This window comes from Oncorhynchus kisutch, linkage group LG26 (genome assembly GCF_002021735.2).
Source record: "Oncorhynchus kisutch isolate 150728-3 linkage group LG26, Okis_V2, whole genome shotgun sequence".
In the NCBI taxonomy this organism is placed as follows: Eukaryota; Metazoa; Chordata; class Actinopteri; order Salmoniformes; family Salmonidae; genus Oncorhynchus; species Oncorhynchus kisutch.
In genome coordinates, this window is record NC_034199.2 from 4,574,591 (window position 1) to 4,589,937 (window position 15,347).

Here is a 15,347-nt window from a genome sequence, read left to right on the forward strand (position 1 = left end):
GCCATCTTGACCGATCCATAGACTATCCGTCCACCCAGCAAGGACCCCAACTCGACCATCTGCTGGACACAGGGAAACACCTGGCATTTACTCACAACCCCCCGCCCCTCACTAACCTGCAGCACCTGGAACTAATCACAATTTAGTTTCCAGTAATCTCTCCTTCAATCTTCTTCTTCTTTGGACTTTATATGGTAATTGGCTACTGTCTTTAAGGTGCATTACCACCACCAACTGGAACTGGAGTGTGGACCTCAGTTCATCCTTCAATCACCCACGTGGGTATATGCTCCTAAAAACCAATGAGGAGATGGGAGAGGCTTGACTTGCAGCGCATCAAGCTTCACAAATAGAAGCAAGTTTAGTGCCTGGCTACCGGACGTTCGTTGACGCGCGCGAGCAGTGTGGGTGCAATGATTGAATAACATGCATGTGTACATTTATTTTGCAATGCTCGCGCACCAGACGCAGGCAGTGTGGTCAGCATACCAAACATTATTATTAGGTTTTACATAAATCTTTCATAACAAACCACATAAAAAATCAGGCCATGCATTCCTGCAGGACATGATGGTTGTGTTAAAGTTGTTTTATTATAATCAACAATAAAGTAGTAGCCAGTGAAATGACTCACTTGTTTTTTGTATTTCTCATTGAAATAAATGTAATTGTCAAGCTATATGTGTATGATGCCTTTCAACACCAGTTCAGCATCCCTTGTGACTGTGGGTATTTTGAAAAGCATGATTAAGTTTCAATTCCTTTATTTTGGTGTCCTATGCAGAAACCAAAGTAAAGAAGCAAAGTTTAAAAAAGGCCATATCCCATTTTTATCAGAATTGCAGCACTGCTCTTGTAGCTGCTCTCTATCTCTGGGGAAATTAGTCTTGTTTTTGCTTTAGCACTTGTATTGCCTTTATCTTGACCTCTTATTTACCGTTTCTTCAGATAGCAGAATTTTTATTAGCTTTACCCTTTTACAGCCTAGCTGGTTTGAGGTGTGTACGAGTAAGTTATATTGTGGTCTGCGATCCAACGTTGGACTTTGGTTTGATCTTCACCTATAACAAGATACATTAAGAGGACTAACCTTCATAATCCTGTAAGATTTTACTGGTTTCACATGATTAATTTAACCGTCTTGTGTACTTGTGAGTTCTAAAGCTGAAACTACAACACCAGATATTTGGATTCTATGACCGCTGGCTTTGTCTGTACCAGCAACTGTGGAGTATCCTGTGGGTGTCCCTCCTCTCTGGATGGGGAAGAGAACTCAAAGGAGGGAATCAACAGGGCCCCGGTCACCTGGGCCAACAACTCCAACAAGAGACACCAGGATAATACGGGTGAAGCTGGTGCTGTTGGGAAGCTCTGGGGTGGGGAAGTCCAGTCTGGCAATACGTTTCAGCAAGGATGAGTTTAAAGGCACTTTACCCACCGTAGGCTGTGAGTACACATATACGTGATATAATTCTGTGTCATTAGTAGTATTACGGTGGATACAAGTGTATTGGTATCATATGCATGGCTATTACAGCATTATGCTCCTAGTGCCAAAGGTATGTATATACTTCTGTGGCATGTTATTTCAGCTGTGCACTTTTAGCGTTTTTCAGGAGCTTGTTTTTTCATATAGTAGTATCTTATTTTATAGCCCTAAGCTAAGTTGTCTCTCTGGTATATTTTGTCAAGAACATTGTTGCTCTGTTGTTATTTGAATACAAGATGGCTTCGCAGTCAGACATCTTTGTCTTGTCTCGTCCCATGTATATATATTTTTATATATTTTTCTTCGCATTCTTTTTAATATTTTTCATAAACCTCAACTTCAAAATACTCTCCTGCAACCCGCCTCACCCAATGTGGTGTGAATCTGTTTTTTTTCCTAACGTATTTCTATTTACCTCCGAACTGGAATACCTCAACTGAAGCTAGCTAGCTACCAGCTATCAGCTATCAGTCAGCTAATCACTGCTAGCGGTCATCAGCTAACCTTTTGCTCGGAAACCTCTCACCAGTTCGTAGAACGGCTAGGGCCGGCTAGGGCTCCTGGGATCCTGAAGCCCACTCCTCGGCTACAATATCCGCACCCCTTCTACTGCCGGTACGGGGCACGGAACCCTGCCGATCCTTCACGACTGGAATACCAACATAATCTGCACGAGGATCCCAACAGGCCCCTCAGGCTCGACACCCCGTGAAGGCCCATTCTGCTAACCGTGGCCTGCTAGCTATCTATAGCATATTGGACTGTTAGCTGATCCACCGGCCAGTTTCTTGGACCACTATACCCATTTTGAGAATTGGACTTGGATCCCTCTGCTCCTTGGAACCCTACTAATTCCACGACTGGTCTATAGACGTCAACGCACGAGGAGGCAAAAACAGACTTTTCCCTCAACGCGACGTCCCTCTAAGGCCCTTATGCTAGCTTGCTAGCCCCGGCCTGCTAACTGTCTGAATCACCGTGTCCCCAGCCAGCCCAACCACTCACTGGACCCATACAATCACTTGGCTATGCATGCCTCTCCCTAATATCAATATGCCTTGTCCATTACTGTCCTGGTTAGTGATACTGTCTTATTTCAACGTAGAGCCTTTAGCCCTGCTCAATATGCCTTAACCAACCATGTTGTTCCACCTCCCACATATGCGATGACATCACCTAGTTTAAACATCTCTAGAGACTATATCTCTCTATATATTACTCAATGCCTAGGTTTACCTCCAATGTACTCTCTTCCTTCCATACCTTTGTCTGTATGCCTTGAATCTATGCTATCGTGCCCAGAAACCTGCTCCCTTTACTCTCTGTTCCGAACGTGCTAGACGGCCAGTTCTTATAGCCTTTAGCCGTACCCTTATCCTACTTCTCCTCTGTTCCTCTGGTGACGTAGAGGTTAATCCAGGACCTGCAGTGCCTAGCTCCACTCCTACTCCCCAGGTGCTCTCATTTGTTGACTTCTGTAACCGTAAAAGCCTTGGTTTCATGCATGTTAACATTAGAAGCCTACTCCCTAAGTTTGCTTTATTCACTGCTTTAGCACATTCTGCCAACCCGGATGTCTTAGCCATGTCTGAATCCTGGCTTAGGAAAACAACCAAAAACCCTGAAATTTCCATCCGTAACTAACATTTTCCGCCAAGATAGAACTGCCAAAGGGGGCGGTGTTGCAATCTACTACAGAGATAGTCTGTACCAAAACAATTCGAGCTTCTACTTCCTAAAATTCACCTTTCCAGAAACAAGTCTCTCACCGCTCCCGCTTGCTGTAGACCACCCGAAATTGTTGCAACCCCTATTACTAGCCTGTTCAACCTCTCTTTCATGTTGTCTGAGATTCCCAAAGATTGGAAAGCAGCTGCGGTCATCCACCTCTTCAAAGGGGGGGACACTCTTGACCCAAACTGCTACAGACCTATATCTATCCTACCCTGCCTTTCTAAGTTCTTCGAAAGCCAAGTCAACAAACAGATAACCAACCATTTTGAATCCCACCACACCTTTCCCCGCTATGCAATCTGGTTTCAGAGCTGGTCATGGGTGCACCTCAGCCACGCTCAAGGTCCTAAACGATATCTTAACCGCCATCGATAAGAAACAATACTGTGCAGCCGCATTCATTGATCTGGCCAAGGCTTTCGACTCTGTCAATTACCACATCCTCATCGGCAGATTCGATAGCCTTGGTTTCTCAAATGATTGCCTCGCCTGGTTCACCAACTACTTCTCTGATAGAGTTCAGTGTGTCAAATCGGAGGGCCTGTTGTCCGGGCCTCTGGCAGTCTCTATGGGGGTGCCTCAGGGTTCAATTCTTGGACCGACTCTCTTCTCTGTATACATCATTGATGTCACTCTTGCTGCTGGTGAGTCTCTGATCCACCTCTACGCAGACAACACCATTCTGTATACTTCTGTCCCATCTTTGGACCCTGTGTTACCAACCCTCCAGACGAGCTTCAATGCCATACAACTCTCCTTCCGTGGCCTCCATTGCTCTTAAATACAAGTAAAACTAAATGCATGCTCTTGAACCAATCGCTGCCTGCACCTGCCCGCCCGTCCAACATCACTACTCTGGACGGTTCTGAAATAGAATATGTTGACAACTACAAATACCTAGGTGTCTGGTTAGACTGTAAACTCTCCTTCCAGACTCACATCAAACATCTCCAATCCTAAGTAAAATCTAGAATTGGCTTCCTATTTCGCAACAAAGCATCCTTTACTCATGCTGCCAAACATACCCTTGTAAAACTGACCATCCTACCGATCCTCGACTTTGGCGATGTCATTTACAAAATAGCCTCCAATACCCTACTCAATAAATTGGATGCAGTCTATCACAGTGCCATCTGTTTTGTCACCAAAGCCCCATGTACTACCCACCACTGCAACCTGTATGCTCTCGTTGGCTGGCCCTCGCTTCATACTCGTCGCCAAACCCACTGGCTCCATGTCATCTACAAGATCCTGCTAGGTAAAGTCCCTCTTTATCTCAGCTCGCTGGTCACCATAGCAGCACCCTCATGTGGCACGCGTTCCAGCAGGTATATCTCTCTGGTCACCCCCAAAACCAATTCTTCCTTTGGCCGCCTCTCCTTCCAGTTCTCTGCTGCCAATGACTGGAACGAACTACAAAACTCTCTGAAACTGGAAACATTTATCTCCCTCACCAGCTGTCAGAGCAGCTCACAGATCACTGCACCTGTACATAGCTCATCTGTAAATAGCCCATCCAATCTACCTCATCCCCATACTGTATTTATTAATTTATCTTGCTCCTTTGCACCCCAGTATCTCAACTTGCACATTAATCTTCTGCACACCCTACTATCCCAGTGTTAAATTGCTCAATTGTAATTACTTTGCGACCATGGCCTATTTATTGCCTTGCATCTCTTATCCTACCTCATTTGCACATGCTGTATATAGATTTTTTCTACTGTATTGTTGATTGTATGCTTGTTTACTCCATGTGTAACTCTGTGTTGTTGTATGTGTCGAACTGCTTTGCTTTTTCTTGGCCAGGGTGCAGTTGCAAGTGAGAACTTGTTCTCAACTAGCCTACCTGGTTAAGGTGAAATAAAAAAATAAAAAAGAAAAGAAAAGAATGTACAGTGGGGCAAAAAAGTATTTAGTCTGCCACCAATTGTGCAAGTTCTCCCACTTAAAAAGATGAGAGGCCTGTAATTTTCATCATAGGTACACTTCAACTATGACAGACAAAATGAGGGAAAAAAATCCAGAAAATCACATTGTAGGATTTTTAATGAATTTATTTGCAAATTATGGTGGAAAATAAGTATTTGGTCACCTACAAACAAGCAAGATTTCTGGCTCTCACAGACCTGTAACTTCTTCTGTAACCTCTTCTGTGTAAGAGGCTCCTCTGTCTTCCACTCGTTACCTGTATTAATGCCACCTGTTTGAACTTGTTATCAGTATAAAAGACACCTGTCCACAACCACAAACAGTCACACTCCAAACTCCACTATGGCCAAGACCAAAGATCTGTCAAACGACACCAGAAACAAAATTGTAGACCTGCACCAGGCTGGGAAGACTGAATCTGCAATAGGTAAGCAGCTTGGTTTGAAGAAATCAACTGTGGGAGCAATTATTAGGAAATGGAAGACATACAAGACCACTGACAATCTCCCTCGATCTGGGGCTCCACGCAAGATCTCACCCCGTGGGGTCAAAATGATCACAAGAACGGTGGGCAAAAATCCCAGAACCACACAGGGGGACCTAGTGAATGACCTGCAGAGAGCTGGGACCAAAGTAACAAAGCCTACCATCAGTAACACACTACGCCGCCAGGGACTCAGATCATGCAGATCCTACAAGTCCAGGCCCGTCTGAAGTTTGCTCGAGAGCATTTGGATGATCCAGAAGAAGATTGAGAGAATGTCATATGGTCAGGTGAAACCAAAATATAACTTTTTGGTAAAAACTCAACTCGTCGGGTTTGGAGGACAAAGAATGCTGAGTTGCATCCAAAGAACACCATACCTACTGTGAAGCATGGGGGTGGAAACATCATGCTTTGTGGCTGTTTTTCTGCAAAGGGACCAGGACGACTGATCCGTGTAAAGGAAAGAATGAATGGGGCCATGTATCGTGAGATTTTGAGTGAAAACCTCCTTCCATCAGCAAGGGCATTGAAGATGAAACGTGGCTGGGTCTTTCAGCATAACAATGATCCCAAACACACCGCAACAAAGGAGTGGCTTCGTAAGAACCCCATAGAAAATCTTTGGAGGGAGTTGCCCAGCAACTGCCCCAAAACATCACTGCTCTAGAGGAGATCTGCATGGAGGAATGGGCCAAAATACCAGCAACAGTGTGTGAAAACCTTGTGAAGACTTACACAAAACATTTGACCTCTGTCATTGCCAACAAAGGGTATATAACAAAGTATTGAGATAAACTTTTGTTATTGACCAAATACTTTTTTTCCACCATAATTTGCAAATAAATTAATAAAAAGTCCTACAATGTGATTTTCTGGAGAAAAAAAAATCTAATTTGGTCTGTCATAGTTTAAGTGTACCTATGATGAAACTTACAGGCCTCTCTCATCTTTTTAAGTGGGAGAACTTGCACAATTGGTGGCTAACTAAATACTTTTTTTGCCCCACTGTATTTGTTTCATAAGGTTGGCAAACTGGCCACTCTAACTTCGTATTAGGGATGTGGATTAAAGTTTGAGTAACATTGTAGTATGTCATTGTGCTTAACATCAGGGATCTAGTTGAAGAATGTTGCCTGTTAGGGTAGGTTACTGTATGTCTTCATTCTACCTGGTGTCACAGTATATTCTGTCCCCCCCAGGTGCCTACTTCACCCAGGTGGTGTGTCTGAGTGATGTCACATTTCACTTTGAGATCTGGGACACGGCGGGACAGGAGAAATACCACAGTGTTACCCCGCTGTACTACAGAGGAGCCCATGCAGCACTGGTGGTGTACGATATCAGCAAACGAGTAAAACTAACACACAAATGCAAACACACGAACACAAACTGTAACTTTTTCACTCATCATTATTCATGATAAATGTAGAACTGTCCATATCCAGGGTAGCATCCACATTAATGTAGAAGTGTTTAGAAATATATTCTATTTATATTTACACTAAAAGTGACTGCAAAATTACACAATACATTATTTATTTATATTGGGCACAAAATAATCTGAAATACAACCAAAACAAATAGCTAATGCATCTAACAAGTTTGTAGAGCCACAAGCTTGATGTAATCATTGTGTGCTAGAAATATGGGACCAAATACTAAACTTTTGACTGCTTTAAAACACATAAGTGAATTTGTCCCAATACTTTTGTTCCAATAAAATAAGGGGACATTGTACAGAAAGTGCTGTAATTCTGAAACGGTTCACCCAATATGGATGAAAATACCCTCAGATTAAAGCTGACAGTCTCCCCCTGTCAGTATACACACTACCGGTCAAAAGTTTAAGAACGCCTACTCATTCTAGGGTTTTTATAATTTTTTTACTATTTTCTACATTGTAGAATGCAAGGGAAGACATCACAACGATGAAATAACACATATGGAATCATGTTGTAATGAAAAAAGTATTAAACAAATCAGAATATATTTAATATTTGAATTCAAATAGCCACCCTTTCCCTTGATGACAGTTTTGGACACTCTTGGCATTCTCTCAACCAGCTTCATGAGGTAATGCCCTGGAATGCATTTCAATTAACAGGTGTGCCTTGTTAAAAGTTCATTTATGGAATTTCTTTCCTTCTTAATAAGTTTGAGCCAATCAGTTGTGTTCTGACAAGGTAGGGTTGGTATACAGAAGACAGCCCTATTTGGTAAAAGACCAAGTCCATATTATGGCAAGAACAGCTCAAATAAGCAAAGAGAAACAACAGTCCATCATTACTTTAAGACATGAAGGTCAGTCAATAGAGCAAATGTCAAGAACTTTTAACGTTTCTTCAAATGCAGTTGCAAAAAAAATCAAGCGCTATGATGAAACTGTCTTTCATGAGGACCGCCACAGGAATGGAAGACCCAGAGTTACCTCTGCTGCAGAGGATAAGTTCATTAGAGTTACCAGCCTCAGGAATTGCAGCCCAAATAAATACTTCACAGAGTTCAGGTAACAGACACATCTCAACATCAACTGTTCAGATGAGACTGTGTGAGTCAGGCCTTTGTGGTTGAATTGCTGCAAGGAAACCACTACTAAAGGACACCAATAAGATGAAGAGACTTGTTTGGTCCATGAAACACAAGCAATGGACATTAGACCGGGGGAAATTTGTCGTGGAAATCTCAAAATTTGAGATTTTTGGTTCCAACCGCTGTCTTTGTGAGATGCTGTGTGGGTGAACAGATGATCTCTGCATGTGTATTTCCCACCATAAAGCATGGAGGAAGAGGTGTTATGGTGTGGGGGTGCTTTGCTGGTGCTTTGCTGGTGAAACTGTCTGTGGTTCAAGGGACACTTAACCAGCATGGCTACCGCAACATTCTGCAGCAATAAGCCATTCCATCTGGTTTGGGCTTAGTGGGAATATAATTTGTTTTTCAACAGGACAATGACCCAACACACCTCCAGGCTGTGTAAAGGCTATTTTACCAAAAAGGAAAGTGATGGAGTGCTGCATCAGATGACCACAATCCTCCGACCTCAACCAAATTGAGATGGTTTGGGTTGAGGTGGACCACAGAGTGAAGGAAAAGCAGTCAACAAGTGCTCAGCATATGTGGGAACTTCTTCATGACTGGTGGAAAAGCATTTCAGGGGAAGCTGATTGAATGCCAAGAGTTTGCAAAGCTGTCATCAAGGCAAAGGGTGGCTATTTGAAGAATCTCAAATATAAAATATATTTTTTGGTTACTACATGATTCCATATGTGGTATTTAATAGTTTTGATGTCTTCCCTTGTATTCTACAATGTAGACAATAGTACAAATAAAGAAAAACCCTTGAACGAGTAGGTGTTCTAAAACTTTTGACCGGTAGTGTAAATGCTGCAGTACCAGAGCAAAAACAAAAAAAAATGTGTCACTGTCCCAATACCTCTGTCACTCACAGTGTGTGTGTTTAGGAGAGCTTCATAAGGGCCCAGATGTGGCTTCGGGAGCTGGAGAAGCACTATATTCCGGCTTCCACCGTGATGGTACTAGTAGGAAACAAGGGGGATCTTTCAGATCTGCGCCAGGTGACATTACAGGTACTGTACTCACTGTATACAAACAACACACACAAATACACACTCATGCATAGTCACACTTGCACCAGCCCCTATAACACACCACATACACTGTACATATTACAGCAAACCAACACATTCACCCAGGCTGTAGGGAGACTCAGTCATACATACAGAATGTCCCATGTGGATATTAACGGTACTCCTATATGATGATCAATCTGACATAAACATCCCTTCCCCCACCACACCCATACATACACATTGTACTGTACTTTCACATTGGTCACCACATGACAGCAGTGCAATGTACCGCTCATATTTGATTAATGCTTGATCCTCTCTATTCATTTCATAGGAAGGGCATAGTCTTGCTGTTGACAGAGGCTTGCTTTTTATGGAGACCTCGGCCAAGTCAGGGAATCAAGTCAGTGAACTGATGCTGGCTATTGGTAAGTAGTCAGGCACTCTAGGTGTGAAAATATTTCTCAATTTATGTTCTTTGATATTCATAATTGTGACAGCTTTGAATTTGTATTTCTGAAGATAGACCACTAGAGGGCAGCAGATAGACAAGCATATATTGTTCATATTTCTTATAATGGAACAATATGGTCGATACAGAAAAGTGAGTAAGCAACAATGCTTGGTGAGACATATCACATGTATTTATAAAGCCCTTTTTACATCAGCAGATTTCACAAAGTGCTTTACAGATACCAAGCATAAACCACAAACAGCAAGCAATGCAGATGAAGAAGGACGGTGGCTAGGAACCTAGGAAAAAACCTAGAGGGGAACCAGGCTCTGGTGGGTGGCCAGTCCTTCTGGCTATTAAGGCCAGATCGTTCTTCAAGATGTTCAAAAGTTCATAGATGACCAGCCAGGTGAAATAATAATCACAGTGGTTGTAGGTCAGTAGGTCAGTGCAACAGGTCATTATCTGAGGAGTAAATGTTAGTTGGCTTTTCAAAGCCAAACATTCAGAGGTCAACACAATAGGTGCGGTAGAGAGAGAGAGAAAGTTGAGGACAAGGTAGCACGTCCGGTGAACAGGTCAGGGTTCCATAGCCGTACATAAGGTTCCATAGGACTCCATATAAGACAGGAGAATTACATCAACCATAACTCTAGCCCCTCAGCACATAGACTATTGTAGCATAGATACTGGAGGCTAAGACAGGGGGAGGTCTGGGGACACTGTGGCCCCCGGACAGGGCCAAACAGGCAGGATATAACCCCACCCACATTGCCAAAGCACAGCCCCCACACAATTAGAGGGATATCAACAGACCACCAACTTACTACCCTGAGACGAGGCTGAGTACAGACCATTAAGATCTCCTCCACCTCACAAGCCCAAGGGAGTGCAAAACCGGACAGGAAGATCACATCAGTGACTCAACCCACTCAAGAGACGCATCCCTCCTAGGGACGGCATGGAAGAGCACTAGTAAGCCAGTGACTCAGCCCCCGTAATAGAGTCAGAGAATCCCAGTGGAGAGTGGGGAGCCGGCCAGGCAGAGACAGCAAGGGCGGTTCCTTGCTCCAGTGCATTGCCTTTCACCTTGGCACTCCCTGGTCTGACTACACTCAATCATAGGACCTACTGAAGAGATGAGTCCAGACCGAGTCTGCATCTCTCACATGGATAGGCAGACCATTCCATAGAAATTGAGCTCTATAGGAGAAAGCCTGGCTTCCAGCTGTTTGCTTCGAAATTCTATGGACAATACGGAGGCCTGCGTCTAGTGACCGTAGTGTACGTGTAGGTATGTATGGCAGGAAAAAATCTGAGAGATAGGTTGGAGCAAGCCCATGTAATGCTTTGTAGGTTAGCAGTAAAACCTAGCACTGGAGTAATATGATCAAATGTTTTGGTTCTAGTTAAGATTCTAGTAGCCGTGTTTAGCGCTAACTGAAGTTTATTAAGTGCTTTATCTGAGTAGCCGGAGAGTAGATCATTGCAGTTTCTCAGTTTTGCAATGTTACGAAGATGGAAAAAAGCTGTCCTTGAAATATTCTTGATACAGTATGTTCGTCAAAAGAGAGATCAGGGTCCAGAGTAACACAGAGGTCATTCACAGTTTTATTTGAGATGACTGTACAAACATCAATATTAATTGTCAGATCTATTTGTTTCCTGGGACCTAGAACACGCATTTCTGTTTTGTCCATGTTGAAAAGTAAAACATTTGCCACCATCCACTTCCTTATGTCTGAAACACAGGCTTGCAGGGTAGGCAATTTTGGGGCTTCACCATGTTTCATCGAAATGTACAGCTGTGTGTCGTCCGCATAGCAGTGAAAGTTGACATTGTGTTCCCAAATGACATCACCAAGAGGTAGAATATATAATGAAAACAATAGTGGCCCTAAAACAGAACCTTGAGGAACACCGAAACATCCAATTGATTTGAGGACAAACCATCCACAGAGACAAACTGATATCTTTCTGACAGATAAGATCTTAACTAGGCAAGAACTTATAGACCAATTAGGGTTTCCAATCTCTCCAAAAGAATGTGGTGATTGATGGTGTCAAAAGCAGCACTAAGGTCTAGGAGTATGAGGACGGATGCAGAGCGTTGGTCGGATGCCATTTAAACGTAATTTACCTTTAATGAGTAGGCTGCATAGATTTCGTGACTGAAACCTCAAAAGGATAAAACACAGCCATTGTCTTTTTTGTAAATTGATATTGCTGTCGTAAATGTTAGCAACACCTTCGCCTTTGCAGGATGCGCAGGGGACATGGTCACTGATGTAACCAGGAGGAGAGGCCTCATTTAACACAGTAAATTAATCAGGCTTGAGCCATGTTTTAGTCAGGGCAATCACATCAAGATGCCCAAGCTAGATCGAGGCACAGACAGTCTGTGGGGATAGCTGAGCTGACTGCACTGACTGTGCTAGTGGCAGACTCCACTAAGCTGGCAGGCTGGCTAACAGCCTGCTGCCTGGCCTGCACCCTCTCATTGTGGAGCTAGAGGAGTTAGAATGAGCGAATGAGCGACACTGGTTGAGCATACCGACAGCATTTCTTTCCAGAAGCCTTGAGAAAATTGTCCGGCTGCTGGGACTGTGCGGAGAGATTTATACTACTCTCTGTACTTACTGGTGGCACAGACGCTGTTTCATCCTTTCCTACACTTAAATTTCCCTTGCCTAACGATTGCATCTGAAGCTGCGCTTGCAACATGGCTATCCTCACCATAAGGCGATAGTTCTCCTGTCTATTATGAGTACAGCGACTTCAATTAGATGGCATAGTGTTAATGTTATTAACGTTACTTAGCTTTTGTGGCTGGTGGAGGTCCTGTAGATAGGCTGGACACATTACATTTTTAACAATGCTTTTTACTGATTAAAAACTAGTGCATTGCTTCCGTCGTGGAGCCCAGTTTCATAATATGACCATATTTACCAGCTGTTTGCCATAGTTTATGCATGTCTGTCTATTTCGCCAAATATCTCGCAATGTGTATATTTAGATTTTTTTAAGTCGGATGCCATCTTTTTTTTCTTTCTTTTTTTTGAATTTTACCCCTTTTTCTCCACAATTTCATGGTATCCAATTATTTAGTAGCTACTATCTTGTCTCATCGCTTACAACTCCCGTACGGACTCGGGAGAGACGAAGGTTGAAAGTCATGCGTCCTCCGATACACAAGCCGCACTGCTTGTTAACACAGCGCCATCCAACCCGGAAGCCAGCCGCACCAATGTGTCGGAGGAAACACCGTGCACCTGGCAACCTTGGTTAGCGCGCACTGCGCCCGGCCCACCACAGGAGTCGATGGTGCGCAATGAGACAAACCCAGAGTCTCTGGTGGCACAGCTGGCGCTGCAGTATAGCGCCCTTAACCACTGTGCCACCCGGGAGGCCGGATGCCATTTTAATCAAGAGAATCTCCTCTTTCTAATTATGTAAATCTGGGCAGCGAGCTCGGTTGTCATCATTCACTAGACCAGAAATAATCAGAAGTTTTAATTTTTTCCCTATTTTCTCATTACCTAGACATAAGCACAGGTGTGATTTTGTGGTTGTGGTAACTAACACTGGCTGTGGAAGTGCTGAGTGGGATATAGAAGGATGCGGTGTGTGTGTGATCCCTCTCTGTCTCAGCCCACAGGGTGAAGAGGTGTACGAGTGAGCATCAAAGCGGTCTGACAGAGTGGCAGGAGACAGAGTTAGTGAACCTGCGCCGCTCTGAGACCCTACAGCACCCTCTTGCATCCTGTTGCCCCTCCATTGGACCCTAATGTGTGTTGTGTGTGTGTGTATCTGATATTTTTGTGAGGAACTGTATGTTCAAAGATTTAAGTTTAAGACAATGACTTCTCAATGACCCAAGATCAGCTCAGTTAATCCCACCATTGTGACAATGAGTTGTCATAATGCTGCATCAAATGTACGTTATCTGAGGGGCGTTGGCAGACACAATGTAAGTAACTTAATTTATGTGCCCCTAATTGCACCGAATACCTCTGTTTATCTTACAGCTATTTTATGCAGTACTCATGTGCCAATGAACCAGAGTTACAATGTCAGCACTGAGGAGTTGTGCCCTAGTAGGAAGTCCACTGTGTGCAGCTCACCATGTACTATCAGCTCCAATATAAATAACATGAGCAAGTCTACTGCTGATAAGCTTCCCAGTGAAGCATTAAAAACAATTAAGCAACCCATAAAAGTGCTAGAAATAGTCAATAACGTTCTTGTAACAGATGACATCTACATTCTGACTGTCTCTGAAACTCACTTAGATAATACCTTTGATGATACAGTGATGGCAATACCTGGTTATAACATCTACCGAAAATACAGAAATGCCAACAGGGGTGGTGTTGTGGTCTATATTCAGAATCTCATTCCTGTAAAGCTTAGAGAGGATCTCATGTTAAATCTTATTGAAGTAAAATGGCTACTAAAGCCCATTCTTGTGCTAACAGTCAGTATCTGGATAATATGTGTGAAATGCTTGATAATGTATGCGATATCAACAGAGAAGTGTATTTTCTGGGTGATTTAAATATTGACTGGCTTTCAGCAAGCTGCCCACTCAAGAAATAACTTCACTGTAACAAACTGTAACCAGTGACTGCAACCTGGTTCAGGTTGTCAGTCAACCTACCAGGGTAGGTACAAATAGCACAGGAATGAAATCATCAACATATATTCATCACATCTTTACTATTGCTGCATAAATTTGCTTCAAAGTAGTATCCAAATCCATAAGATGTAGTAATCGCAATATAGTAGCCATATCTAGGAAATCCAATGTTCCAAAGCCTGGGCCTAATATAGAGTATAAGAGGTCATATAATAAGGTTTGTTGTGTTTCTTATGTTGATGATATAAAGAATATTTTCTGGTCTGTGGCGTGTAATGAGGAGTAACCAGACGCTGCCCGTGACACATTTATGACATTTCTTATTCCAATAAGCATGCACCCATTAAAATAATTACTGAAAAAACTGTTAAACCCCCTTGGATTGATTAGGAATTGAAAAATTGTATGGTTGAGACGGATGAGGGAAAATAAATGGCAAATGGGTCTGGCAGCCCAATCGATTGGCAAACGTGCTGCAAATTCTGAAATCATGTGACTAAACTAAAATAATAATTTAAATAATCTATACTATGAAACAAATACAATTATATGAAGAATGATAGTAAAAAGCTTTGAGCACCTTCAATTAAATGTTGATTCATTGAAACAGATGGCCCATTCATCACCCACGTGCCAGGAACAAATTCTGACACTACATATCCAGGTATATCTGACCAAAATGAAAGACAAGCATTGTACTTTTGAATTCTGTAGAGTGAGTGTGGAAGAGGTGAAAAAAATATTGTGCTCTATCAACAATGACAAGCCACCAGGGTCTGACAATCTGGATGGAAAATTACTGAGGAGAATAGCAGGCGATATTGCCACTCCTATTTGTCATATCTTCAATTTAAGCCTGCTAGAAAGTGTGACGTCATGCCTGGAGGGAAGCAAAAGTCATTCCGCTACCGAAGAATAGTAAAGCCCCCTTTATTGGCTCAAATAGCCAACCAATCAGCCTGTTACCAAACCTTAGTAAACTTCTGGGGAAAAAATTGTGTTTGACCAGATACAATGCTATT

At 42.8% G+C, this 15,347-nt stretch overlaps 1 protein-coding gene across 2 annotated transcripts; it reads left to right on the top strand.

Moving 5' to 3' along the window:
- The first annotated feature begins 814 nt into the window (after positions 1 to 814).
- Positions 815 to 14,589, top strand: LOC109870704 (ras-related protein Rab-17). 2 transcript variants are annotated; one of them, XM_020461309.2, is made up of 6 exons: positions 839 to 1,102; positions 1,222 to 1,446; positions 6,842 to 6,993; positions 9,104 to 9,229; positions 9,567 to 9,660; positions 13,338 to 14,238. In XM_020461309.2, exons 2-6 carry the CDS (start codon positions 1,260 to 1,262, stop codon positions 13,472 to 13,474), a joined length of 696 nt encoding a protein of 231 aa, XP_020316898.1. In that variant the 5' UTR covers positions 839 to 1,102; positions 1,222 to 1,259; the 3' UTR covers positions 13,475 to 14,238. The 2 variants fall into 2 exon arrangements, with proteins under 2 accessions (XP_020316896.1, XP_020316898.1); XM_020461307.2 differs by having other exon boundaries at positions 815 to 1,446; positions 13,338 to 14,589.
- Positions 14,590 to 15,347: the final 758 nt, after the last annotated feature.

Bases quoted from the DNA above. Each gene is read 5' to 3' on its own strand.
- LOC109870704 (XM_020461307.2), top strand. From the start codon at position 1,260: ATGGGGAAGAGAACTCAAAGGAGGGAATCAACAGGGCCCCGGTCACCT. The intron at 1,447-6,841 runs GTGAGTACACAT...TGTCCCCCCCAG, and splicing joins CACTTTACCCACCGTAGGCT to GTGCCTACTTCACCCAGGTG. The intron at 9,661-13,337 runs GTAAGTAGTCAG...TCTCTGTCTCAG, and splicing joins TGAACTGATGCTGGCTATTG to CCCACAGGGTGAAGAGGTGT.